The sequence below is a fragment of the Cardiocondyla obscurior genome, linkage group LG20, assembly GCF_019399895.1.
Source record: "Cardiocondyla obscurior isolate alpha-2009 linkage group LG20, Cobs3.1, whole genome shotgun sequence".
In the NCBI taxonomy this organism is placed as follows: Eukaryota; Metazoa; Arthropoda; class Insecta; order Hymenoptera; family Formicidae; genus Cardiocondyla; species Cardiocondyla obscurior.
The window spans coordinates 4,576,795-4,604,371 of record NC_091883.1 but is presented as its reverse complement, the minus strand read 5'-3'; the positions used below and the strand labels follow the sequence as shown (position 1 = coordinate 4,604,371).

The 27,577-nt window shown below is 32.6% G+C and overlaps 7 protein-coding genes across 11 annotated transcripts; 3 read left to right on the top strand and 4 right to left on the bottom strand.

The window, feature by feature from the left end:
- Positions 1-254: 254 nt before the first annotated feature.
- On the bottom strand, positions 255-2,386 carry LOC139110488 (nudC domain-containing protein 1). Its single transcript, XM_070670299.1, has 4 exons — positions 2,143-2,386; positions 1,069-2,038; positions 624-991; positions 255-547 (listed from the first exon to the last, which is right to left on the bottom strand). Exons 1-4 carry the CDS (start codon positions 2,255-2,257, stop codon positions 348-350), a joined length of 1,653 nt encoding a protein of 550 aa, XP_070526400.1. The 5' UTR covers positions 2,258-2,386; the 3' UTR covers positions 255-347.
- Positions 2,387-2,458: 72 nt separating this feature from the next.
- Positions 2,459-5,448, bottom strand: Pdss2 (Decaprenyl diphosphate synthase subunit 2). 2 transcript variants are annotated; one of them, XM_070670301.1, is made up of 7 exons: positions 5,168-5,448; positions 4,224-4,601; positions 4,031-4,156; positions 3,729-3,933; positions 3,359-3,625; positions 3,109-3,264; positions 2,459-2,991 (listed from the first exon to the last, which is right to left on the bottom strand). In XM_070670301.1, exons 2-7 carry the CDS (start codon positions 4,553-4,555, stop codon positions 2,836-2,838), a joined length of 1,242 nt encoding a protein of 413 aa, XP_070526402.1. In that variant the 5' UTR covers positions 4,556-4,601; positions 5,168-5,448; the 3' UTR covers positions 2,459-2,835. The 2 variants fall into 2 exon arrangements, with proteins under 2 accessions (XP_070526402.1, XP_070526401.1); XM_070670300.1 differs by having other exon boundaries at positions 5,245-5,448.
- A 151-nt stretch (positions 5,449-5,599) lies between these two features.
- Abcb7 (ATP binding cassette subfamily B member 7) lies at positions 5,600-11,425 on the top strand. The gene is made up of 11 exons (XM_070670298.1): positions 5,600-5,962; positions 7,895-8,146; positions 8,235-8,436; positions 8,536-8,702; positions 8,811-9,089; positions 9,172-9,346; positions 9,447-9,604; positions 9,695-9,858; positions 9,970-10,099; positions 10,166-10,441; positions 10,516-11,425. The coding sequence occupies exons 1-11, from the start codon at positions 5,795-5,797 to the stop codon at positions 10,765-10,767; spliced, it is 2,223 nt and encodes a 740-aa protein (XP_070526399.1). The 5' UTR covers positions 5,600-5,794; the 3' UTR covers positions 10,768-11,425.
- Positions 11,426-12,605: 1,180 nt separating this feature from the next.
- Positions 12,606-16,502, top strand: LOC139110396 (putative leucine-rich repeat-containing protein DDB_G0290503). The gene is made up of 9 exons (XM_070670162.1): positions 12,606-12,912; positions 13,049-13,155; positions 13,227-13,378; positions 13,464-13,682; positions 13,746-13,865; positions 13,987-14,222; positions 14,306-14,375; positions 14,457-14,932; positions 15,051-16,502. The coding sequence occupies exons 1-9, from the start codon at positions 12,851-12,853 to the stop codon at positions 16,231-16,233; spliced, it is 2,625 nt and encodes an 874-aa protein (XP_070526263.1). The 5' UTR covers positions 12,606-12,850; the 3' UTR covers positions 16,234-16,502.
- Positions 16,503-16,693: 191 nt separating this feature from the next.
- Positions 16,694-17,832, top strand: Bet3 (blocked early in transport 3). The gene is made up of 2 exons (XM_070670174.1): positions 16,694-16,832; positions 17,159-17,832. The coding sequence occupies exons 1-2, from the start codon at positions 16,794-16,796 to the stop codon at positions 17,654-17,656; spliced, it is 537 nt and encodes a 178-aa protein (XP_070526275.1). The 5' UTR covers positions 16,694-16,793; the 3' UTR covers positions 17,657-17,832.
- A 2,407-nt stretch (positions 17,833-20,239) lies between these two features.
- Positions 20,240-22,037, bottom strand: Red (LysM peptidoglycan-binding domain-containing protein red). 3 transcript variants are annotated; one of them, XM_070670169.1, is made up of 5 exons: positions 21,639-22,037; positions 21,219-21,500; positions 20,925-21,074; positions 20,715-20,838; positions 20,240-20,545 (listed from the first exon to the last, which is right to left on the bottom strand). In XM_070670169.1, the coding sequence occupies exons 2-5, from the start codon at positions 21,393-21,395 to the stop codon at positions 20,385-20,387; spliced, it is 612 nt and encodes a 203-aa protein (XP_070526270.1). In that variant the 5' UTR covers positions 21,396-21,500; positions 21,639-22,037; the 3' UTR covers positions 20,240-20,384. The 3 variants fall into 3 exon arrangements, with proteins under 3 accessions (XP_070526270.1, XP_070526269.1, XP_070526268.1); XM_070670168.1 differs by having other exon boundaries at positions 20,711-20,838; positions 21,219-21,504; positions 21,639-22,035; XM_070670167.1 differs by having other exon boundaries at positions 20,711-20,838; positions 21,639-22,034.
- Positions 22,038-22,255: 218 nt separating this feature from the next.
- On the bottom strand, positions 22,256-27,517 carry Cka (Connector of kinase to AP-1). Of its 2 annotated transcripts, none has more exons than XM_070670163.1 (11): positions 27,099-27,517; positions 26,583-26,686; positions 25,745-25,951; positions 25,410-25,614; positions 25,115-25,276; positions 24,861-24,999; positions 24,634-24,758; positions 24,372-24,550; positions 23,943-24,274; positions 23,421-23,732; positions 22,256-23,291 (listed from the first exon to the last, which is right to left on the bottom strand). In XM_070670163.1, exons 1-11 carry the CDS (start codon positions 27,366-27,368, stop codon positions 23,122-23,124), a joined length of 2,205 nt encoding a protein of 734 aa, XP_070526264.1. In that variant the 5' UTR covers positions 27,369-27,517; the 3' UTR covers positions 22,256-23,121. The 2 variants fall into 2 exon arrangements, with proteins under 2 accessions (XP_070526264.1, XP_070526266.1); XM_070670165.1 differs by having other exon boundaries at positions 25,115-25,273.
- Between the last annotated feature and the right edge of the window lie 60 nt (positions 27,518-27,577).

Genomic DNA, 27,577 nt, shown 5'->3' with positions numbered 1-27,577 from the left:
ATTTGCCAGTGGCGACAGTGATAGTTCGTTGCGGATTGGTTCATTGTGAGCCAATAAAATAACATAATTTCTTTTTAGTTCCAAGAGAAATTGCTACGAGATTGCCACCGTCGCCATGACAACCAATATGAATTAACGCGCTATCGATAAAATTTTTTTTCCTACGAAATTTTACTTTATTTCCAAGTTTTAGATATAATACGTTTAAGAATTTCCTCAAAACTAAAAATTATATAAGTATATTATCTGAAATCTAAGCTAATAAAATTTTTTTTTATTTAAAAGTATACACAGTCGTTAAAATTTTTTATTTTAAATATTGCATTAATAATTGTGAATAATACTTATCACGTGCTAATTTGCAAACGACACAACTTATCCTTCAATAGTACAATAAGATGTTTATTTGTAGCAACAACACCCATGATGGAAGAAGCTTGACAATCGAAGTCCATAATTCTTTGTTTGGCAGATTTTGTTCCAACGTCAGGCCTTTCGTACAAAAACACATGTCGTGTGTGTTCTACTATAGCTACATAAGACCCATCTGCGATAAGATTAAGTGTTATTTTATACATAGTAAAATTAAAAAATTATATACAAAAGTATCTCTACTGAATTACCAATTGGAGATACACAAAACTTTTTATTAGTTTTGCTGGCTTCAACATAGCCGAATCCAGGAAAGCTATGAATGTGTCTTAGATTCCACTGATTATCATTATCACTATCGCTCATATCCCAAACGCACGCGTCATGGTCATATCTTAGGCATACCATTTGTCCACATTTTTTTTTATATGTGAACAATACATGATTGTTACTCCCTAGTCTAGCTAACTGTGTAGTTGCCTGTGTACAAAGATTAATCCTTTGTAAAAAATTATCTTTTCCCTCAAGATCACACTCTTCTAATTGTTCAGCATTGAATCCTACACAAGGTTGACCTGCAGCATTACTACTTTGCTGATCTGTACATAAATGTGCCAGCCTGACAAAATAATATATTATATTAAAATCAATTATAGTATAAGTATATAGATTTCATAAGAAATTATAAAAAAGTACTTTGCATGAATTTCTGTAGCAAGAGTTTCGTTAGGTAAACATTCTCCTCCTGTATCACCTTTAATTAATTCACTCCACATTAATCCAGTTTCATATTTACTTAAATCTATTTGCAATGTATCTTCCTTATGCCTCCAAGTTGCTATGTTCTCCTCCAACCTGTGTTGGCATTCTCCTTGTATTAATATTTCATCGTCTATTGTGACTGACAATTCTAATGGCTTAACGTTTATTTTAGGTTTATTATCGCGTCGATTTCGTACTTTAACCCAAACTGTAATAGAATCTTCATCTTGTGACCAATAGTATTTTGGAATCTTTATTTGCGAATTAATATTAGGCTGTTCTGTTTTATTCTCTGATTGAGCGTTTTTATTCTCAAAACTAATGTTATCCTGACAAATAGAATGCAAATAATCACCATTCTCTTCCACATAGGCATATTCCACAGTACCTTGTACTTTTAATATCTGTTTATCTATATTATTAATTTTTGCCTCCTTATTTTCTACACATAAATTGTATGATAATAATGTGAGTTGAGTATATTTTTTCTGATTATTGTCTGCAACAATAGCACACATAGTTATAATAAGTTTTGAGATTTTTTCTACATATTGGACATTTATAATAATTCCTGATTCTTCTGGATTTATTAGAAACACTTTTCTACTTTCCTCTATAAATCCTATCAATATATGTAGATTTGTACCACCATCAGAAATCACTATAATATTATTTGAGGTAAATCCAATTGATGGATTGTATGTTATTTTTGACTGTGCATCTGTATGTAATTTATACACTTGATCTAAAGAACCATCCATATCGAGACGCCAGACAGCCAAAGTATTATCGATAAACCAGCATGACATGTCATATACATTATTAAATAAATGATTATGAAAAGCAAAGAGCCTTGCTTCCAGCCAGGATTCTTGATTACAATTTGGTTCTAACCTATATACATCTGAAATGTTTTTTATCTAACTTGTATTCTATAATTATACGTAGTTTTTAATTATTTATATAACGTTATACGTAGAATACTTTGTAATATAAATATGTACTTACGGTTCTGTAGTTTATTTTCAGAAATTATCGGGATAACCTCATTAGAAAATTGGTATTTTTCAAAAGACGAGTTTATTAAATTTTTATTTGGGCGTAACTCGATTATTTCTGTCATCCTTATTTGTATTAATATTTAATATTAATATCGAGAGAATTATATCCTCGCTCAATATGAACTTTCGACTTAATCAGACCTAACGAAATCGTGATGAGCAGTGATGAGATGAGTCGATGCGTTAGGAATGTCAAAATAAACCGGATAAACTTATAACCAAACTTGTAATTACAATTACGACTTCATCTAGTATAAATTAAATTAGATATTTAAAAATAACGCTATATTTATGAAAAATAATTTAATATTAATTTTAACAGTATATTATAATTACAAAAATTTAACATGTTATATATATCTATATAAAAAATGTATTTAAAAAAAAAAGCATTTTGTATCAAAATATCGATTTAAACATGTATAAAAATACGTTTCAATATTATATAATAATCTATAATTTATAGAATAAATATTTTATGTTATAAACTTAACTTTCGTTTTTAACAACCTTTCTTAATCTCTCTCTAAAATAGATTTAAAAATTTATCTCTCTTATAACTTTGCTATACATATATAATATATAAATCTCTGAAATCATTCACTGGACAGTGAGATAAACTTAAAAAATAAATTTGTTGTTAAAAGTCACCTATGGCAATAATTATATTAGATAATGCCTTTCTAGCATCACTTTCCTTAAACACACTTAAAATTTCCATTGCTTTTTGTGAATGTTCCTTCACAAGTTCTTTAGTTAATCCAATACCTGGGCCAGCTGCTACAATTTCAAGCACCTACATACATAAAACATTGCCTATATAATCGACATTTCGTTACAAATACAACAAGAAAGAAGCAACTGATTTAATTTATGGATAAATCCTATTCAATATTAATTAAGTAAAAAAAACCTTTAAATAGTCGACATTCTCAACTGATTCCAATCCCTTATCGAGTTCTATCAAAATTGATGGATCATGTTCAACATGAAACATAATTGGAGCTGCACATAAATTATGTAAAATTCCCTTATCTTTATTAATACACAAACCTAAGTCCAATGAAGCCTGTAAAAATATTTATATATACATTATTAATATTTTACAAAATTATTGATTAAATTATATTAATTTTATCTATACTTTAATTAAAATCTATTACCTGCCAAGCTAAAGCTAAGTGTTTGCCAAATTCATAACCCTTCTCCTCTATTTCTTTGCTATGACCAGCTATTTTTAATGTACTTTGACAACTTTTGCCGAGCAATGATCCTGCGCCATAAGTATTTAAAAGCGTCCATTCTTTTATTGCATATCCCTTACGATCTTCGGGCGGTATTGACGGTATGGCAAAATTTTGATTATCTCTACGAGCTACAAATTCTGCTTGACACAGATCTCTTACTGCAGATGATATTAATAACAAAAGCTGAAAGATGTTTTAAACGTATAATTTTTAGCATTAAATTTAAAGAATATTTATATTTTTTTTATAATAAATAAAATTTATAAAAGTAAGTAATTATACTTACATCCTGATTTCTAAGAGCTGCTAATTCAGTGCAACTATTACTAAGTAAGTAATCACCACACAGTAACGCTATTTTATTCCCAAAAGTTATATTATTTAATTCTGAAGATTCTAGAGGTCCTGTATTTGCATTTATATTTACCAGTCCTCTGTGTATCAAATTGCTAGTGCGGATCATTTCTGTAATTTCTGCTAATGCCCTTTGACTAAAATAGATTTATTTAACATACTAATTACCCTTCTCAATTATAGTATACGTTTTTTATATGTTTAGGATTATTTAAATTTTTATATATAGTATACCTATGCAATACTCCTGCAGCCTTATCTTCTTCTATTGGTTTTGCATTCAAATGACCAGCAGCTTTAGATATTAACAGCAAAATGAGACCAAATGCCTGTGTGTTACGTCCATTATAAATAATAGTCCTGTTATAAAAAAGGGATTTACAAATAAAGCTTTTATTCTTAAGAAAGCATTAATATAATAATTTACTTGGCTGTTTTCAATACAGGATGATTTGATCCAACCAGTTTTCTCAAGTGTAATGCAACATTGGCAATCTCATCACTCAATAACCATCTTAAACTTAAGAAAGATGTTGGATATCCTACTATTTTTTCTGCCTCTGACATAGTTTTATTCCAGTCTGTTTTTTGATTTACTGCTACCTTATTCTCAGCTTGATTGCCATTACTAAAATAGAATTTACTTTGTGCAGAAATACAAACTGTTCTTTGAACTTGAGAAATCTGTGACTTCCATAAAAATGTAGTCACAGGATTGCTTCCTTTCCAAATCTTGAACACTGCTGTGTTCACAGACATTATCTAGCTTCTTTTTAAGTTATTGTAGACAATTATAAACAATTTTCTAAAAAAATATATAAATAGATTAGAAAAATTCAGAATTGCCATATATAAATGTAAATATAAACTAAATTTAATTTTATTTCTTTCTATCTATAAATAAATATAAATTAATAATTTTAAATTAATATTAGACTGCACACCTATACTCAAGAATTAACAGAAGAAAGGTATGTGGTATCATTAAAACTTTCTCTTCTGACCTAACTTTCCAAAATTTCTCACACAAATATATTCTCAAAATTAAAAAGAAAAAGTTATTCTACATTAAAAATTCACACTAAAAGCGCCTAAAAATATTTTTCCAATGCTCTATTAATATTAAATAATTATTTATAATATTTCTTTAAACAAATTTCTTGTGTCAACATACAACATTTATTTGTAAATTCTTTAAATTGTAGCTTTCCTATTTTTAAAACCAAATTCAAGAAGACTGAATAACAGATTATTAAAAAAAAGATATATGCAAAAAAAAGAAAAGAACAACAAGGAAAAAAGATCAAACTGATTCTTACAGCATTCGTAAGAAGTCAACAAATAGGTCAAATATTTAATTCGTCTACGTACAGAAGTTAACGAAGGTGCAGCTATCGCGAGTAAAGTTAACAAAGTCTTTTTCTCACATCGTGCGACAGAACACTCACCAGTCGGCCGGAAAAATTAAATTAAATCACAAGATTATCCTGCGCAGCTTGACAATTGTTCAAATCGTATTTGCGAGCCTGGAATGTGACACTTTACGTGACGTGTGACATCGATGGGCATTAACCACAGCAATACTGAAGACGATCAGCCTCATTAAAATTTTCGAAGTTTCCATAAAAAAAAGAAAAAGCAATCGAAGTGGAGATAACTGATCAATGAGCGTTCAGTTATTCTTTAATGCGATTGGCTTTTGCATTTAGATCCGAATATAAATCAAGAGAAAAGCCCAACCGTATCGCTGAATGCAGCCATTATCGTGCAAGACTAACATCACGTTATAGCGTACTCTATGACTGATCGTATAAAGGTTATTTCAAGTTATTTATCGCGATTATACCAGAGAGACTTCTCTCTGAATTATACACGATTATATGATCGCTATATATATATATGTACATATGACACTTCGTAATGGGATTAATTTCAATATTTAGTTAGTTTTTTTTTCGCGATAAAGAAGAAAAGGAATTGTAAAAAAGAAGAAAAAGAATGTTAGGCGCACTATGCGGTCGTCTGTTACGCGAGGTGCCGTGCGATAAAAGGCTATGGAGCACGATGAGAAATACGTACAGCAGCGGAGTTGGTACAAGATTAATATTATCTAATAGAGTCCACGTTACCGGATATAGTCCTGTGTTTTCTCATCTTGGCGTCAGGGTAATATAGCTAACAATTTTGTATTTTTAAACGTTACAGTATGACAGATTCCTATGCGTTCAATTTCTAATCGTACAATGACGTGTGCATATATTTTCTGCTTATTACATATTTAATACATATTACGTAATATTATACATTTGTATTTTTAATTTAATTTTTTATTATTTTATTTTTTTTTAATGATTTTTAATATTTGCACAGCAATTTATAGATCTTAATTAAATTTGTGTTAACTCTCGATCTAAAACGCGAAATTCATATGGATCTTAAGATTTATTACGAGCAGTTTGTTTGTAATAAAGGCTTTTGTTACATCTACAGATATAATATCTGCACAATGGGGCGAACGTCAAGAAAACGCCGCCAGAAGAGGAGACTTAATTTTACAAAATTGAATAAAAACATTGATGAATCTTTAATAGATTTAAAATCCTGGCTTCTAAACAAAAACTGCAAGTCAATTTGTCATTTGATACCGGAGTATTTTCCTCTTACAGGCAGAGGCTTAAAAACATTAAAACACATAGAAAATGATGAAGTGCTCATTCAACTGCCACTTCATATACTGTTAACAACAGGTATCTTATTGCAAAGTGATATTAAAACAGTATTTCTAAATAATACCACTGACAGCTACAGTCCCCAATGTATGCTTGCAACATTTTTGGTATATGAAACACATTTAGAAGTGAAATCAAAGTGGTATCTTTATTTAAAGACATTACCACAATCCTTTACTAATCCAGATTTTTGTTCTAATAAAGAGAAGATAATGTTGCCAAGCTTTATCCTACATTCCTTATATCAAACTCATAAATTGCAACAAGATTTTTCTTTACTAATGAAAGCTGTAAAATGCCTGGATGTTGATAGAAACTATTGTCCTCATTGCAATGTGCATTTGCAAAATATAATAACGTTTACGAAATATAAATGGGCATATTATGTTGTTAATACGCGAGCTGTGTACATGGATACTACAATATGCAATCAAGAAGTATTTAACATAAAACAGCCTAATAATTTAGCTCTTGCGCCATTCTTAGACTTATTTAATCATGATGTTCATGCCGCAGTTAAAGTGTCTATCGTCACGGATGATTATCAAAATAAATTTTATCAGATCGTTACTTTAAAACCGTTCGACAAAGAAACGCAAGTGTTTATTAATTACGGCGCACACGATAATCTCAAGCTGTACATCAATTACGGCTTTTTTATTCCGTGTAATCCGTTGGACGAAATTCAGTTCGATGTTTTCGACATACAGAAATGTTTCGACATTCCTACGAATAAATTAGATTTTATCACAATGAATAGTTTTCACAGGGATATGTCATTTACACGTGACGGTCTGAATTATAATGCGACTGTGACGTTATTTATAGCGAGTACGAAATTGGAGAAAAATCGTTGGAAATTGAAAATATATGGTGAAACGTTCGACACAGATGAACGATGTATAATTAATAAACTAGGAATAAGTATTTTAAACTTGAAAAGAACGGAGTATATTAATATTTTAAGTAATATGAAGACTGTAAAATTTAAAAGCCCGAGTTTCTCAATCGCGATTAATCTCGTGGAAGAATATATTAATATTTTCGATGCGGCACTTAGTCATATGGAAAAAATAGAATCGTATGTATTAAATATGTAATTTATATAATTATAGAGTAAATGTATTCTGAAAATGTCTTCTTCATTTTACAAAGTATAATGGATGAATAAATAATAATTAATTTTATTTCTTTAATTTTCTTTTTACTTATTCATAGTTTAAATTGTCTATTTTTTCATATATTTAATAATTTCTAATGATTTATTACGCTTTAATCATTTTATATATTCTGTCATACGAAACGAAAATAATGTGATTAGTTTATTATTTGATTTTATATATTAATTATTATTTCGTTTGTATTCTAGTGTTGCAGTGGCAATGTGATTGATCGCGCCCAAAAGAAAAAAAATGTTCCACAATCTAAATCTGTTGTGCCACCAGTGAAATTTGTATCAGTTGTTACTGGATTGACCGGAGCAAAACCTGGCCAGCAAAAAAGAAACTGTTTCCACCCTGGCGTTTCTAGTTTGAACAGAGATGCCATCGATTTACACGATAAATCGTCGATCACTAGCTCGGATATGTTAAAGGCCATGCTTAAATACATTTGGCCAGAAGTAAGAAGCTATATTTTATTATTTTTATGACACGTAAAGGCAATATGTAAAATATTATTTGTTATATTTATTCATTAAATTTTTGTAGGATGATCCAGACATACGGAAAAGAGTAAAAATAGCAGTGGGTTTGCTTATAGGAGCTAAAGTCTTAAACGTTTGTGTCCCATTCATTTTTAAGTATGCAATAGATATTTTAAATACCCAAGCAGCGTCCGGTGGTGCTGTAATGGATCTAACAACCGCGCCTACAACAGTTGCAACCGTAGCAACTTCGCTACTCATAGGATGTAAAGATATTATATTTTATTTCAGATTATTTTAATATACAGAAGAGAATTCTCGTAATGTATGTGATTTTAAAGAATTCAAAGTAATTCTCTTTGCAGACGGAGTAGCACGGGCCGGAGCAGCCGGATTTAGCGAACTTAGGAATGCAGTTTTTGCGAAAGTCGCACAGCACTCTATTCGTAAAATAGCGAAAAACGTCTTTGTACATTTACATAATCTTGATATGGCTTTTCATTTGAGCAGACAAACCGGTGCTCTATCGAAGGTAATATATTTATTATATATAATAATAGAGTCCGACTCTATTATATTTATTCAAGAATATTTAAAAACGTGTGTACTACAACTAATTAAAAAATGCTATTTTTTTCAGACGATCGATCGTGGTAGCCGTGGTATTAATTTTGTTTTAAACGCCATGGTATTTAACATTGTACCTACAGTATTTGAATTAGCGTTAGTTAGCACAATTTTGGGAATAAAGTGTGGACCGGAATACTCGGCCGTAGCGTTGGGTTGTGTAGGTATTTATACCATATTCACATTAAGTGTTACACAATGGCGTACCAAATTCAGAATACGTATGAATCGAGCGGAAAATGAAGCGGGCAACAAAGCAATAGATTCGCTTATCAATTACGAAACCGTAAAGGTTGGTAATAAAATATGAATATTATTTTAATTCTTATTAAGAAAATTACGAAAGTATTATATGTACATATATTTGATTTTAGTATTTTAACAACGAGAAATTCGAAGCAGAAAGATACGATCAATCTTTAAAGAAATACGAAACGTCATCTCTCAAGACCAGCACGAGTTTAGCAATGTTAAACTTCGGACAAAATGCTATTTTTAGTAGCGCACTAAGTCTTATCATGGTCCTTGCAGTGCAAAATATCATAAATGGTAATTACAGTTGCTAGTTTTATGATTATTTCTATTGTTAAATTGAAAACCTCTTCTAGTAAAACTAATACCTACATTTTTTTATTTTTTATATATCTAGGCACTATGACTGTCGGTGACTTAGTTATGGTAAACGCTTTGCTATTTCAACTCTCAGTTCCTTTAGGTTTCCTAGGCTCTGTTTATCGAGAAGTAAGACAAGCTTTTATCGACATGCAAACTATGTTCACTCTCATGATAACTGATACTGCAATTAAAGTAAGATTAATTGAATGTATGAAAAATCTTATTTATCATATTTATAAAATAATGTATAATCTGTACTAACTTTTGAATTTACATTAACAGTCAAAAGAAAACGCACTAAGATTTTATGTGACGCCAGATTCATCAGAAATACAATTTCGAAATGTAAATTTTCAATACGTCGAAGGAAAACCTATTTTTAAAAATGTATCGTTCACTATACCGAGCGGCAAGAAAGTTGCTATTGTTGGAGGATCTGGTTGTGGGTAAGGTATATATACATTGTTTAACATGTAATTCATTAATTATAAATTTATAAATAATTTTCAATGATTGTTAATAACGAAATAGATTCATGTATCCTTTTATCTTTTCAGCAAAACTACAATTGTGAGATTGTTATACAGATTTTTTGAACCGCAAAACGGCAATATTTATATCAATGATCACAATATTCGAGACGTTGATTTAGACGATCTCAGGCAATGCATTTCAATTGTGCCACAGGTAAAACTATTGTTTTGTCTTTCTTTTTTTTTCTTTTAATTATTTAAAACTATATTAAAATTGTAGGATACAGTACTGTTTCATGAAAGTATATTTTACAATCTGCACTACGGTAATTTGAGAAAATCGCGTGATGAAGTTTTTGAAGCTGCAAAAACGGCAAATCTACACGATTCAATACTGAAATGGCCTCAAGGATACGATACACCTGTCGGGGAACGCGGTTTAAAATTAAGTGGAGGAGAGAAACAAAGGGTTGCAATCGCTAGAGCAATTTTAAAAGACAGTCCTATATTGATCTTTGACGAGGCTACGTCTTCACTGGATTCTATCACGGAACATGTAAGCTTCGGAAATATTGTTATCTTTTTACTTAATTTATCTTGCACTTGTACAATAAATATTTTTTGTTACAGAATATACTTGATGCTTTACGTAAAGCAACGGAAAAACGAACTTCGATCGTAATAGCGCATCGTTTATTGACTGTTATAGACGCTGACGATATACTTGTTTTAGATCAGGGTAATTTAGTAGAGAGAGGTACACACGATTCATTGTTATCTGTACCAAATTCTTTATATAGCAAGTTGTGGGAAAGTCAGTACTTAGGCATGAAAAGGTTGCAAGATCAAAAAGATAAAAGTCAAACTGAACAGCTTAATTAAAATATGATCTAGATAAAATTGTTTTATCATACAACAGTGAATGAAAGTCTTAGTCTTTTTAGGAATTGATTACCTCCAAAGTAGTTTTATAATTCAGATTTAATATATGAAATTCAAACTTGCAAATAATAATGTAATACAGAGCTGTGAATATAAATTAAGTACTATAAGTGAAATGAATATGATTTGTTACTAAGTCAGTGTATATTAAAAGAATCACCGCTGAGAATCACTGAGAACTGAGGGAGAGAACAGTCTCACTACTTCTTTCCCTGTCCTCTCAATTACCACCCAGCCCTTCAGGCTCAAGCCAGGGCACTTGACAGTATATTAATTATAGGCAATGGCCATATCTGCCTCTCAGTGTACATATTTAATATATTTGAAATATACTGTTTAAAATATAATTTAAATAAAGTATGAGTATTTTTCTCTTTCATTTATATTTTATTAATATTAGAATAAATCATATGCACGCTTTGCGTGCGCTATTTTTTGAAAGATCTCAATTCGTATGCGTCATTATAAAAAACGAAAAAAAAGCATGTAACTCACCGATCTGCATGAGTTTCAGCGGAGTTGTTGAATGCCGGTGACTGTAACATAAAAAAAGATTTAATGTAGACATTTAAATTATTAATAAAATTAATAAAAAGAAGTAGAATTTTTTATTTAACAAAGATTTTATTTAAAAAATTTATCCTTACCTAAGAGTTGCTCCGCTGATGCCCGATGCCCATCCTGAGCCTGCTCCTCCTCTCAGATGGGACGTGTCGAGTCATCCTTCCGCGCCGCGCACAAGTCACTCGCGAATATCCCGACCGTGATTTTAAAATTCGCGAGAATTACTAAACATTGTTGCGCGTTAATTTTCGGCGCTGCTGTAACATAAAAAAAATCTGATTAGAAAACAGGTTACTGACTTACCAATCTGCATACAGCGGAGTTGTTGAGTTCTGCCGGTGGCTGTAACAGAAAAAGAATAATATCAATGTAGACATGTAAATTATTTATAAAATTAATTAAAAAAAAAAGTAGAATTTTTTATTTAATAAAGATTTTATTAAATAAATTTATCCTTACCTAAGAGTTGCTCCGCCGATGCATGTGCCTCCCAGGCCTGCTCATCCTCTCAGCTGGGACGTGACGAGCCATCCTTCCGCGCACAAGAAACTCGCGGACGCACTCTCGTAAAAAATAAGCGTAAGAAAAAACGCGCGATAATTAGCGGCACTCCCGAAGCGACCGACGAACCGGCTGCGGTTCGTATTTGTTACAATATCGGCGTGCGACACTTGTTCTCACTGCACTACAGCGGAGTTCCTCTTGATCTGTAACAAATAAATGACAAAATTATATTATAGATTTGGAATGTAATTCGGAATGTAATTCAGAAGGATAGCTGATACTACTTACCCCTGGGTTGCTCCGCTGGTGCAGGATACCCTTCCTGAGCCTCCTCCTCCTCTCAGACACGTGTCGAGTCATCCTTCCGCGCACTGGACACTCGCGAGATAGTCCGCGACTTTCCCGACCGTCAAATCCTCGAATTCGTCGCAAGAAACGAGCTACGACGTAAAGCGAAGGCTAAAATTACGCGCAGAGGCCTCGACATTTTTGTTTCGAACTCGAACCGCGTGCTCGCCATGACCTCTATCAGTACGCAGTAGCACGAGTTACCTAGTCTGTTACCAACTTGCAATCAGGCGATCGATGGAGCGCTGTGATTGGTCGGTGCGCTAGGGGAAACCACGCGTCGACCAATCACAGCGTTTCACTAGACACGGGTCGTCACATCAATTTTTTTACAAATAAAATATAATATATGTATATATATTTGTCATTATTATGTCATTATCCATACCATCATATATAGATAGAATATATATATTTTATCTGTAAGATGATAACATAATCTAAAAGCCGATTGTAAACTGTGTTCGCACAGTTACCATGGTAACCATTGAAACAGTTATGTTCGCTGATTAGCGTACGTTTGACAGTTTTTTAACAATTTAATGCTGTAAAAATGGCTTGTATGTATATGGAACGTGAGTTGTAATATACTGCATATAAATATAAAATGCAAACTGAAGCATCTACCTTACCAGTAGTACAACTTAACGAGCATAGAACAATCACTAGGTAAATTAAATTTTACGAGTATTAATATGAATCATCGTCACGTCATCATGACGTAATAAAATTTATAATAAATTTGAAATCAAATTTTATTCTGCTTAATGTTATATAAAATATGCAATATATATGTCAATTGTAGAAACACCAAGCCTTCTTTAAAAGACTTGACACTGGAATCCAAAAAACTATCTCCTTGCAAAAATACATTAATTCTAGTCAACAAAAAATGTTTAAATTCTTTGCCTGGTTTGTATAAAAACTTAAAAATATGTTTGTTATTTTTTTATATTTATTATACCATAAATCTATATATTTAGGTGCACCATATAGAGATAGTATGAAGCAATCACTATCAGAAGACCCAAAATCTTATAATAAAAGTAATCTTGGACAAAGAGTAATGTCAGCAAAAATGCTTCGTTTCAAACAATTACAAAATCAATTAGCTGATGCACACTACCATCTTAATGTAAATATGAAGAATGTACATCAATATCTATACCTAATACTCAAGTTATAAATATTTATTCACCATGAAATTAATTTTTTTGCAGGAACTAGCTAATGAAAATAGATTGTTAAAAGCATTACAGAAAAGACAGGATTCTGCACTAAGACGTTATGAAGGTGCAAATGCTGAGTTACCTAAGCTTATAAACTCACATCATGAAGAATTAAGGGTACTTCAAACAAAGTATAAGAAATTAAAAGAATTGCACAAGAATACATGCAACTTATTAAAAGAAAAAGAAAATGAATTGTATTCTGCAAATGTAAGTCTTTGTTAATATATTTCTATCCATTTCCTATAAATTTCTCAAAATTGTTCTTTATAGTCACAAAATAAACATCTACTACAACTTAGTAAAGATCGAAATCTTGAAGAAAGAGAAAAATTGCAATTACAATTATCTGACATGAATTATAAAATGCAACAGCAGCAAGAAACTATACAGGTGGCTTCTTTATTTTTTTATACTAAATAATTTTCTAAAGATTTTATATTTATATAGATAGTAGAAATAAAATGCACTAATTATATGAAGTTATGGCTTTAGTTAGAACATTTTTTTGTAGCTGTTGCACAGAAAACTTGCTCTTGAAACCAAGAGCTTGAAGCATCAATTACATGTTGAGATTTCTAAACACAAGGACACACAAAAGAATTTACAGGAGACAATAGAGAAACTGAAAAACTTAGAGTGTTTATTAGACAATAGAGAAAAAAGATTATATTGTAATGGTCAATTACCGATTTATAGCAAAGAGAAAAATCTAGGTAGTCATTCTCTTACAAATCTCAAAGATGTCAGGTACAAAAAGTAATATTTATCGTTTTGTTTAATAATATTTAAAATAAATTTTTATATTCTATATTTAATATGTTACATTTTAGCACTTCTAATTTAATTAAAACATCTAGCAGAAGTAGAAGGAGTGAAAATAATACATCAAAGGATAATTTAGTAAGTGTACAGTGATTTATATGATTAAATATAAAATAATTAAGTAATGGCAAAATTTTTATAAATTTTATATAATTGTAGCCGTCACTTGACGTATTGGAATCTAATGACGATGAGAAAATAACTAAGCTAACGGGTAATATTAATCACAATCGTTCAATAGATCATCTTAAGTCAGAAACAATGGCAAGCTTGCAACAAATTCGAAAGTTTCGTTTACAAAGATCACCGCACATACGGAAAAATGCTTATTCTATGGACGATTTAAGATTCAGATTAAAAGATCTAGAAAAAACAGCGCTTGAGGATGAAAAAGTAACGTCGACAGATTATAAAGAAGAACTACAGGAAAGAGACGAATTAAATAACGATTCAAATGAAAGTGGCAAATTAAGAAAATTCTTTAGTAGAATAAAAAATCAAAATTCCCAGAAGCTCGAAAAAAAATTGAGGGCTGAATTTAATTATTCGTCCGACGATGGAGATAGCGAGAACGCCAGTGAATACTACATTCAATCTTACGACACTCCGAAAAAATCTAGAGAACTGTTTGCAAGGTATGTAAAATTAAATATGCGACTCACCGATCGATGCACAGCAGCAGAGTCAACAGCTAATATGATGATACTGTAATAAATAAATAAAAATATTAAATTTCTATTATATTTGTTATAGATTGATTAACAGCACAGATACTTCTGATACTTTAGAGGATGCGATAAAAAAGACAGATTATAGTGACGAAGAAAAGGAAGAATTAAACGCGCGTTTAGCAAAAGATTTAACGTTTCAAAAGCACGAATATAAGAAGAGTAAATTAGAAGTATTACATCGGAGAATCAATGATCTTTACGATAGCGACTCCGATACTGACCATGAAGAAACAATACCTACGAATGCAGAATCTTTTATTAACTTTAAAAACGATGGCTTTCAGGCCAATTTATCCAACAATACTAACGAGTTTAGTAAAACTTTTAACGGCGTTATTCATTCAGAATATAGTACACCAGACGTAGACCAGTCTGTTAAAAAATTAAAAGGAACAGAGTTACAGAGGATATCTGACAACACTTTGAATGATATAGAAAATATAGGGACACTTCAACACATTTCAAACAAGACTTGGCAAGAACAACAATTTTTAGAAGATAACGAAATAGATGATTCTTCCATGAACATTAAAAAGGAAGATTGCACGAAAGATGAAGGAACAAAATATTTAGCAGATAAGCCAATATGTACCGAGATGTACGACAAATTTGATACGGACAGTACACCCGAAGAAATAAAAAATTTACCGAGTTTGAAAGAAAACGAAGTCGAAAACCAAGCTTGTGAAAAAGAATCTACTATAAATCCTTCAAATAAAAGCGATCAACCTATAGATAATTTGGCGAAAGAATATCTCAAGCTCGAAACAGACGAAATAATATATCACAGTAATGAAAGAACGTCAAACAAAAATGAAATTAATACAGAGGTCCAGAATAAATCGGATGCTTCATTAAAAGATGTTAATGCATTATCTAACAATGTTCCTACATTTCAAACTGAACAGAATCATAGCGCAAAAAGTGAAATGGCAGAATTAAAACAAGCAAGCGATAAAAAGAAAGTAATTAATTTCAATAAGGAAAAGCTATTAGCTACAATGAAAGCTATTGATAACAATGAAAATATCGAGTTTCTAAGCCAAGGATTTAAAAATCATAACGTCAATAGAATGCAAATGATGGAGAACTTACATCGCGGCTTACCTGCACACTCGAAACCAAAGCGTGATATCATTAGAGATATATTCGAGGATAATCATATAGAAAGTAAAGTCAGAAGCACTTGTAGTAAATCACATTAAAATTTTAGAAATTATCAGATTAAGGATTCACTTCTGCTTTCTTTATTTATCCATCGAGATTTATCCACAAACTATATCGACAAATGAAATAATTAAAGAAAAAAAAAAAAAAAAATTGTATTGAGATTTTTAGCAAAAATATTAGATATATATATATTTCCTCGGAAATAAATAACAGAAATGCAGCTTATTTATTTCTTAGTTTACTTTGTATGATTAAAATAAAATTATGTTATTTTTTAAATAAAGAAAAATAATTTTTTTAAATAAATGTAAAGTTTGTAATATTTATAAAAAAAAATTTGTGTAAAAAGTGTGAAAGGTGCAGCTGAATAATAAAACGAAAATAGTATAAACTTAATATTTACATTATCTTAAAAAATAAATTGTAAAAAAAAAACATAGGAATTATTTTAATAATTTTAATTAATTAATTTTCGATTTTCGTTTAAATTATTTTGCACTCGTTAAATATAAGAAGATCAAATACTATTGATACTATACAAACAGTAATCAGCTGGCTGAACACCAACAGGACCTGTGCATCATCAATTGTGAATATGTCACGAACAGGAACAAAACTCGACGCAAAGAAAGTGGTAAGCGTCGTATTATTTTATACGAGATATTCATGTAATTCTAGTTTACTCTTAATGAACTTTAATTAACATTTCCACGTCTGTTTCGAACAGTTATTACTGAATGGAATTTTTAGGTTATATTTTTATGCTCTTGTGAAATATACTTACGAAATATTAATACGGTCAAAATTTATTAAGATATAGATATCGCCTCTTAATGTTTGATACTCGTTTCATAGAAATCTATAATTATAAGTATTAGAGTTGCAACTAGACGAGTAGTGTCAAACCTAATTAATTCGTTAATAAAAGATTTATAATTACGAACTATTAATATGTTACAGAACTCTGAGCTGTTTACTTTGACTTACGGGTCACTTGTCGCCCAGTTGCTCCAGGATTACGAAAATGTGGAGGACGTGAATAAACAGCTGGAGAGAATGGGATACAATATTGGGATACGTTTGATAGAAGACTTCCTGGCACGTACCGGGTCAGGCAGATGTTACGATTTCCGGGATACAGCTGAAAAAATTCAGAGTGGCTTTAAGATATTCCTTGGCATAACTCCTTCGATCGCAAACTGGAGTTCGGCCGGAGATGAATTCTCCCTGTGCTTCGAGACGAATCCTCTTACGGAATTTGTGGAGCTGCCGGATAATTATTCGAACCTGAAATATTGTAATATATTGCCTGGCGTGCTAAGAGGAGCCTGCGAAATGGTACAAATGGAAATTGCCTGCTGGTTCGTGCAGGATCAACTCAAGAACGACAATGCGACAGAATTGCGTGTCAAATTTGTTAAAAGGCTAGAAGACGCGATACCTGCGGGCGAGGATTGAACATATTCACTTAAGTGCACGAAAACGATACCCGCTTTATCGTGTATGTTATTTTATTGATAAAAAAAAAAGTATCTTGTATCTTTAGGTTTAAGATGTAATTTACCAATTAAGTACGCATTTCTGTCGTTTGTATTCTGCAAAACGTTCGATTAAATATAATATATAGCAAAGATCATTGTCATGTTAATATTATAACGATATAAAAATAGGAAATACACAAAATTTGTTTAAATTCGTCTCCTAAATTTATTTATTTTTTTTCTTCTATTTTAATGTGCTTCCAACCATCCTAAATTCCTATCCAGTAAGACAGGTTATGTTTCTATTGTCACCATTTTTAACGTAAAGGATGCTGAATTCGATCTAGATATTTCCTGCGATTTTACTTTTTCTTTTTTTTATTTTAATTACGTACGAAGCGTAATTTCGAGAAACGTATGTTCCCATCGTAATATGCGTTATTAAAATAACGTTAATTATCACAGCCTTTCACATTGCATATTTTTTGGTGAGTAACTGCTGTTCACATCATTCTTGTAATGTAATGTTATAAGTTCTTTTTTTTTATTTAACATTTTGTAAGACAGGCTTATCAAGAAATTGTAGTAAAATGGAATTAATTATTTTTCAGGTAATCGTCGCGTATCACTACGTTCGCAGTTATGGAAGTAAGATGCAGGCATTGCTGTAAATCTCTTTTTAAAGGCGATTCTATTTTGTTTAATGCACATCATGAAGTAAAACAGCAGATAACGGATGTAGGGTGTCAAGGAGACGAGCCTTGTTGTTCGTATATGATCCCGGAGAATGTACCGAATTGGATTAAGGATACCATTGATCAAGTATACTTCTTTCATCAATACCTTAAAAATACATACATTTATGAAATATAAATCTGAATAATTTTTTTAAGGAGTCTTGGATCAAGGGAAAATTGCATTGTCCACACTGTAACAGTCGCTTAGGATCTTTTAATTTTGTGAACGATTTAAAATGCTGTTGCGACAAATACGTAAGACCACCTATTAGAATAGTTAATTCCAAAGTGGATATATTATACGAAAGTTTGAGACAATAAGCTTATTCAGAACTGCTTTACATTACGTTTTATTTATATATTATTGTATATATTTGTAAAAACATATTTTTTAATCTTTAATTAATAAAAGTTATGAAAGATTAATTACAGTATCATAAAACTGAATTTTTTCCTGTAATTAAAAATTTGTATTATTTATTAATCTTTTTTTTTTTTATTTTATTCATATTTACATTATATAGTTACATCTCTCCCAACTTATAAATATTATTTATACGTATATAGAATATGTGTACATATATAATGGTGAGGATTAGAGATCTTCATTTTATATAACATTTTTATATATTTCTTTTTACAATGAAATGGTATTAATTACATGATATTAATTACAGACATTGTCAACCAGTGCTATTTATTGTATGTACAGTGTAAAATAGGATATCTTGATTATGTACAAAATTAAGATATATAGATTTGATGTACAATGTATATCAATGTATAGTTTTATATTTAAGCGGAAGTATTAATATTATAAATTAAATAATTAGTTCTTAATTTTAATTGCTTTATGATGTCAAATGATATTGTTCATAATAATTTTGAAGTAAATCTCTTTTAATTTCTGGAGTATTATTACGTTCGAATTGATCGATTTAAATTGATAAATTGTATATTTTTTAAAATATGCTTTGATAATATTTTAATACATTTATTATTAGATATAGAAAGCTTAAAATTGATATTGAAGAAACTATGATAGTCCATGATAGAGATACATTCTGTCTTCATTCATATAATTTTTACTAAGATTTTTCGTAAACCACGATTTACGTATATATATTAATATTTATATATATATTTGATATTAGAAAAATATTGTATACAACATGTATATTTTATTATTCGCGAAAAAAAAAATTTATGAGGTTTGCTACAAGAAAAAATAAAATATATTTATATATTTTTGTTATAACAAATAACAATTGATTTAAGTCGCGTTTTAGATAAGATTTTATATTTTGCTTATAGTTTTGCACTATTCATTTTCACTACATAAAAACTAGTTTCTTTTTAAAGCTGTTTTTGGTTTTCTCGCCAAATTTTACGATGTTTCATCACAGTGATTTAAAATAAAATAAAAAAGATATTCGAAAAAGAAACAAACATCAATTTTTTTCCGAGTTAACCCGATAAAATCGAGTATGAAGAGGACCCGTACATAACGCAGAGTTCTATATTCAAGGCACATATGGTCCATTAAGCAACGTTATGTAAAACAGTTCACTGCTATGTATAAAAGTCAGTTGATCCATTCTTCATATCAATACGACAAAAAAAAAAGTCGTAAGCTGAGATACATAAAGTACGTAAACTAAGTGATAATACGTTATGTAAGAATATTGCTTAGACCAGCTATGGGACACAAACAATCTTCCAACGTAAAAGAGAGCGATGCAGTTCAATTAAACTATATAATTGGATCAACCAACGTTAAATGTGAAAAGCAACGTCCCCTATTCGCATTGATATACAGTACATCCTTTCCTAACATGCTTTTTAATAACAGTCGACACATAAAACATTACAGCCCCATGAAACTTAAACGCTACAATTGGAACATCTCGTCTTGCTGCTGTTCGAGTCTTTGTAAGGAAGTCTTTACTTTTCTTCCTTGAGTCATAACTACAGCAGTTGGAAAATTATGCATATCACTAGAGGACATAGGTCTGACGGGATCGGAGGAGGACGTTGAATAGGTATTCGATGTGCTAGGAAATGAGTTTCGCAATTTAGCCGACCCCCGTCGTCGTTGTACGTATATGTCATTGCCATCAGTGCAAAATCTATAAAAATAATTCATAAATATTATTTTAAACGTAATATTTTCTTGACCGAACGTATTACGTTTAGAAATATTTATGGGTAACAAATTTCTATTTTATGGAAGCTTACCTTTCGTACTTTTGTTCAATTATCAATACCGCATAAAGGCACAGAAAATAACTTACTCACTGTTCCCTTGAGTGCGTTTGACCTCTTTCTTGGCATTGGCTATCGAGCTATCCATTTTAGCTAAGAAATCATTAACTGAACTTTCATCACCAATAGACGATGATATCGAAGAGGGACTAGATACCTGTAAAATATCATACAATTAGTAACAAGAAATATATAAATGTATAAATATATATATGCCTACCAACATTCAGCAACTTGACTCACATTTGGAGGGACGTCGTGCTCTTGAGAAGCCGTCGGTTCGTCATTACATACGGATACAGGACTGTCTGTGCTAACGGGAATAAGCAAGTGTTCCCGTAAAAATAAACTATCTGATGCATATAATCTATTAATCCTTCTTATTTGTTCCGTCTGTAAAAAAAAAACAATGTTAGAAAAAAAAAAAAGAAAAGCGATAGATATACTTTTTGCCTCGTACAAGCACGGCAATGTCCGAAATGACATATACGCCAAGCATCTAGGATCAGAAAGATAATATATGCATGCGGGCTGTACCGTGACTCCGTATTTAAGCGCTATTCCCTGGAGGGTGTCCGTAGGGCACACCGTGTGCTTCACCAGGCTGTCGGTCCGCGTCGTGTGCTTGGCCGTGCTCCCATACTTCTTCAGAGTTCTCCCGGTGTCCCGAATGCACCGGCGCTCCTCCATCTCCCTGGCACCGTTCCGTTCCATCGTTAGGCCACCGGAACACTCACGAGGGACCGGGGGGCACCATAACTCGTCGACGTCTCAAGCTGCGCGTCTCCAGGCGATCCGCTCGCACGGGTCTCACATAACCTGTCTGGGCATTTTACGGATTAGACGATCCAGCGGTCGTCGGCGAGGCAGACCTCGCCGAAAAGGTCGCATCGCCCCTCCGGCCTGTCCTCCTCGTCCTCCGCGCACCGGAGGACCCGCGAGAACACGGACACTTACGAGACGCGTGGAACAACAAATCACTCGTGGAGCCGAGGGTCCAGCTCTCATGCCTGGCACGTCGTGCACGCGTGTACGGGGGACTCGATCATTTCTCTCGGGATCATCTGCGGCCCTCGATTGATTTTCTTTCTCTCCCTTTCTTCCGTACGGTCCGGATCACGGGATCGTAAGCGCTATGGCTGATCGCGTCCAGTTAATTAGCGCGATCGCGCTTAAATGGAATCTCTCCTTCTCTCAAGCGGCCGATAATCGTGATGCGTTTCCCTCCGCTGTTCCCTTACTGTGACGGCATTACGCGTCACGAAAGGAGAGAAACGAGAGCGCGCGAGAACAATCTTACGCGTTCACTTTCGTCCGCCGGAAAGCTTATTATTCATATTCCGTTCCCCTCGTAAGAAGAGACGCGCCCGGTTTTGCGATCACGTGCGATTGCATAAAAAAATGAGGCGATCATATGACCGCGCGAAAGTTTTTCTTGCAGAAAGATGCGATCGATCGATTCTCGCCACGACCTCCTTTGTAGGCGGAAAAAAGAGCGCCGAGTCGAGGGATGAAGGGGTGTGCTCCAGATGATCTCGATTTTGCAGGGCATGTAAAATAAGAAAAAAATGGAATGAGATTTTAATAAAAAAATGTTCATTATAATACGTTACACAGTTATCTATTTTTAAATACAATATATTACAGAGAGAGAAACACACAATTATAATTTATTGTTATTAATATTATGTCTATTATATTTAGCTTACGATTATTATTATTATTATCTTTATCATAACTATGTGCTAGCCTCGATGAATATATAAGGCAGCAGGAAAAAATTATGGTGTAATGGGAGACTAATGCATATACTTTTTTTTTTTATTTATTCATTAGGGCAACTGTATAGTCGATTATTACGATTGTATTAATCCCCAGTAGCTGTGCAACAATAACGGCGATATTGGTAATAAATAGTTAACATAAGGATAAATATTACGCTACCGCGGCAGTGTACTTCCTGGATTCTGTGGGCAAGGGGCTGGTTTCCTCTAATTATCAGGACTATATCGGCTAATATTCTACATGATAACCCCTTCCCGCTATTCCAAATAGTATCGGCTACTTAATGATGATCAAACATCAACAAGCAGCATTTATATATTTAAAATTATTTCTTTTTTTTTCCCCCATAAACTGTGTCACAGACAAGAGTTATTGATAATTTTTCATTTCCCTTTATGAATAACTACACGAGCGATTTGATTTTTTTTTTTTTTATAAATCGGGACCTTCAGTAATAGTAGAACGAATGGAGTTACAACGGAACATATGTCGGAAGTGTGTTTCGTGTGTACGTGTTTTGTATGTGTGGTGGATGGGTGGACACATAGTTATATAAGGCTATCTAAAAAATGAATATGAGTACAAAAACTGCTCGATTTGACGTGGTAGTAGAAATTATTTTGATGTAACAAGTGTTTCTTGAATTTTACACATTTCACACAAACACTTTGGCGAGAGCGTCGGCTCCGGCGCTCGCTATAAACGGTCGTGATGGGTGGAACGCTACGTCGAGAATACTTTCGTCGAATTTTTTCCGATGCGCTGTTATCTCTTGAACACAAGTCTTGTTGTCCATGTTCCACAATCTTATACTGCAATCGTGACCTACGCGATGATAATTATTAAATTAGATTATAGCAAATTACATAAAAAATGTTACCTGTATAAATATATATTTTTTTTATTGATGTTCATTTTACGTTGTAAAGTTTTAATTCTCTTTTCTGTACTTACTTCCTGAAAGCAAATATAAACCATGAGGATCTACAGCGAGACTAGTAACCGCGTCCAAGTGTGCTACCATTGCGTGAGCAAGAGTAGCAGATCGGTGATCGTAAAATCGAATATGCCGATCTTCGTGTGCGGCCACGACGAGCGGTAACGTTGGATGCGCTACTACGCGATTCACGCCTTTTGTCTCGTTCGCTTCGAGTCGCGCCACAATTGCGCCAGTTTCAGTATCAAACACTACGCAAGCTCCTTCATAAGCTACGACCAACTTATGTGGCTCGTCCCTAATAAAATCAACCGAAGTTGGTATGCCGTCTATAAAAGAAAAAACAAAAAGAAATTGTTACGACACAATCACTTAAAAATGTATGACACAGAGAGAAAACTTACATTTGATCAATATTTGCTAGACAAAAGCTGTGCAAATTTTACTCTCGTATTATTTTAACATATAATTGCTACTTGCTAATCATAATCTAATAGCGTATTGTTTCAAAAATGTTAAAGTTAGAGTTTGCAGCATACCTTGTTCCGAAACATACGTATTGAGAAGAGGTTGTGGGGCCTGTGGCGCCCATAATTTTACAGTTCCATCTGCGCTGAACGACAGCATGGTACGTACATTCATGCTCAAACCCCAAACGGCATTCGTGTGTCCTGTTAACGTATGACTAAGGACACTTGGTTCATACGAGTCGTACGGATCGATATTAGCTGATGGAAGCGTCCAGCAATGGATATTGCCATCTAAACCACCGCTATAACATCGATTGCCCGTACTGCACATGGCCAGACACAATACAGGTCCAGTATGTGATCTGAATGTATAAAGTGGTTCTACATCTAACGAGGCTGACCTGTAAAATTAAAAAAAAAAATATATATATATTAATAAATAGCATAGATTTTTATTATATTGCAATTATTCTCAATACAAAATAAAATTTTACGAACTTTTTCGCTGGTACAGTCTTATGAAGATTCCACAATTTCAGCGTATGATCATCGCTTGCGGTGATAAGAACTGGATCTGTGGGATGGAAGACAAGTGCTCTGACAGCATCAAAATGCGATCGTAACGTATATTTCGCGTTCCACGTTTTCCTGAATGTCTCCTTTGTAGTAGAAACCATCTATCAAATGAGACGATTAATTACGAATATTAGTGAGTCACACTGAAATAATTTGTGTAATATAGAAAGATTTCTGTACTTACATCATACGTTATTTCTGCATCATTGTTAACACATAATTGTTCTAATTCTCCTAATTCCAGTGTAGAATCACCTTCCTTATTCTGGCGTCTTGGATCTGGTTGCAATCCTCTATGTAATGCTGCATCTTTGAGAAAGAGATTAGATTAATAAATTGCAAAATAATACGATTGATATTTTGATATACAAATAAAATCTGAAATACGAATAAATTAATACAAATACTTACTCCATTCTGAAGAATTCATTTCCAGATGAATTGAGCCAGGCGGTGATTCTTCGATTTCTGTGAGAAGATTTAATTCGTTTAACACTTCTTCTGCCTCTGCATCTGTATCAACATCTTCTGCAAGAAGAGGAATAGATGCCTGCAAGAAAAAATAAAAATTATATCAATACACACGTGTAAAAAATTAATGTATCATAAAATAAAGTATTATGGATAGAAGTTATTACACAGTGAAACTATAAAGTAATAATTACTTTATTTGGTTTGGTATCTGTATTTGCATCGTAAATTTCATCTTCTATATCTCCTTCTTCCTCTTCCATGTCCATGTCCGTGTTGCGCAAAAATTCAAAATTTGCTATAACAGCCGCTTCTGTGTCTAATATCATTGCTTCTGCCATAGAAGATGGCTGCTGCTAAAAGTAAAATATCATCAAGCTTTTGTCCAGAAATTGGATAAAGGTACTTTTAATTTTTTTTTCCGTTTTTATTTATTATAATTTTGTTACAAATCAAATTTTTTATTTAAAAAAATACAAATACCTCTACCTTTTTCGGAGCTTGCTGCTGCTTCCCTCGGCGTACAAGACTCTCGTTATATTCTTGTTTATCCTGTGCTACTCCTTCATTTCCATTTAAAGCTGGAGTATTCATTTCTTCTGTGTCTGTATTATTGTTTAACCCAAGCAGAGATCGCACTCTGTTTGATCGTACGTCTATTATTGTATCGGTATATCCAATTTCTTGCAAATACCTAAAAAAAATATACTACTGTAATATCTTTGTACGATTTAAAACGCGAATAATTTTTTTTCGTTAAAAAATCCTAAACTGAAAAATTACAAATGCACAAATTAACATTAGTAGTTAAAAATTTTACATACTGCCTCAGAAGTTGACGACCTTGTCTCCAACTAACATTACTGACAGATGTAAATGAAGCTTCTCCATCTCCTCCTCCACCTCCTCCACCACCACTGCCACTACCACTTTCAGAGATATTGCACGTGGTACCTTCTTCATAAAGAGGAGGTTTGACATCCCCTTGTATTACTAAGTCCGTACCATATTTTAACTTATGATACCTTGCTCTACAGAAATTACAAGAAATAGCATTGTAATATATGTTCTTAAAAAAAGCCACAAACAGTATATTCTAATGATAATGAACAACATAATATTAATGTCTGTATCTCTCTTTTGTTTTTAAGAAACCCTAATAAATTTCAATCAAGTTCATCTAATTGGGCATTATAAACTCAACCACAGCTTATAATACATTAAAATATGGTTTTTTTTTTAAAATAAAAAAGTGTAATTATTAATAATTAAATAATTTCTCTTACCCATATGAACAAATTACATACAAATAATATTTATGTATATATAAATGTATAAATGTTACAAATTATATTTAAATTATAAATATAATTGTTAGCAAAAGTAAATATTTTAATATATGAATTGTTAACATTGTTATATAGAAATGATACAATTTCATAAAAAACTTTCAGGACACTAAACATTAATTTCTTAGATGTTTAGTAATCCTTTGTATAATATACTATAAAAAAATTTTTTTTAATAAAAATCGAATGTATTTATCGAAATAATAAAAATGTTTTTGAAAACAAAGAGTATCATTCATGTAAAATTAATGTACAAAATATATTAGCTATTAAAGTATCAAAAATAATATCACATTAATTAAAATTTAATTACCTTTCTTGTTTAAGTGCATACTCTAACATTTTTATTCTCCTTACAAGGTCGTTCTTCAAATTTTCCTGTCCCTTTCTTTCACCTTGAAGAAAAGCTATCCTAGCCTGTGCAATAAAATACCAAAAAAAACATAAATTTGATTTATTATTAAAGCAATCTTTACTTTGGCAATTATTTTACATGTTTTACCTATAAACAATATAAAGTTTGGATGGCTCAAGTACCAAGAAAAAAAAAGTGCTTACTGGGCCTTTGGAAGTATGACAAGTTAAAATAACATTGACACGAGTAGCTATACAGACTTCAACTGAAATGTGTCAAATGTTAACACGTTCTACTGCACTGTTAAAGCATCTCCTGCGTATTAGCTCGAAGCAAAGCGTTTGCTTCGTGCTTCCTTATGTGCTTGCTTTCGTCACATGACAGCTGAAGTGACAATAAAACGGGCGGTCGTCCTGTGGACGGGGTTGACGCGCGCGGGTCGCGAACACCGCGTCGACATGCGGGACCTCTTACCTGAAACTCTGCCCTGTCCAGTTCCCACTGGGATCTCTCCAGCTCGAAGCGGGCCCACTCGTGCTGGATGAAATGCAGGATGCCAGGCATCGAGTACTGCGGTCGCTGGTCCTTGGCGTCGCCGTTGCTGCCATTGTCGCTGCCGCCCTGGTGCTTGTTGTTGGCGAGGGATACGTTCGCGCCGCCGGCCAGCTGGCCGTTGTGATTCTGGGACGCGGGGCTGCAGCTATCCTCCATTGTGGCACCACAAAACTGGCTGGGCACCTTCATTTCATGACACGGCGGCCATTACAGCAACTTCCCTTCCTTCGCGGTGTACCCCGAGAGTGCTCTCCGGTCGGACAATGTATTTCGATCGGCCCCCGTCGGGAAAAGGAGACAATTATTACGCATGCGGACGCAAGTCGTGCGAGACGGCCCCCGCAGGCCCCGTGGACCCCGCGCGAAAATGAGTCTTGCGGCCCCGCTCGCTTAACCGC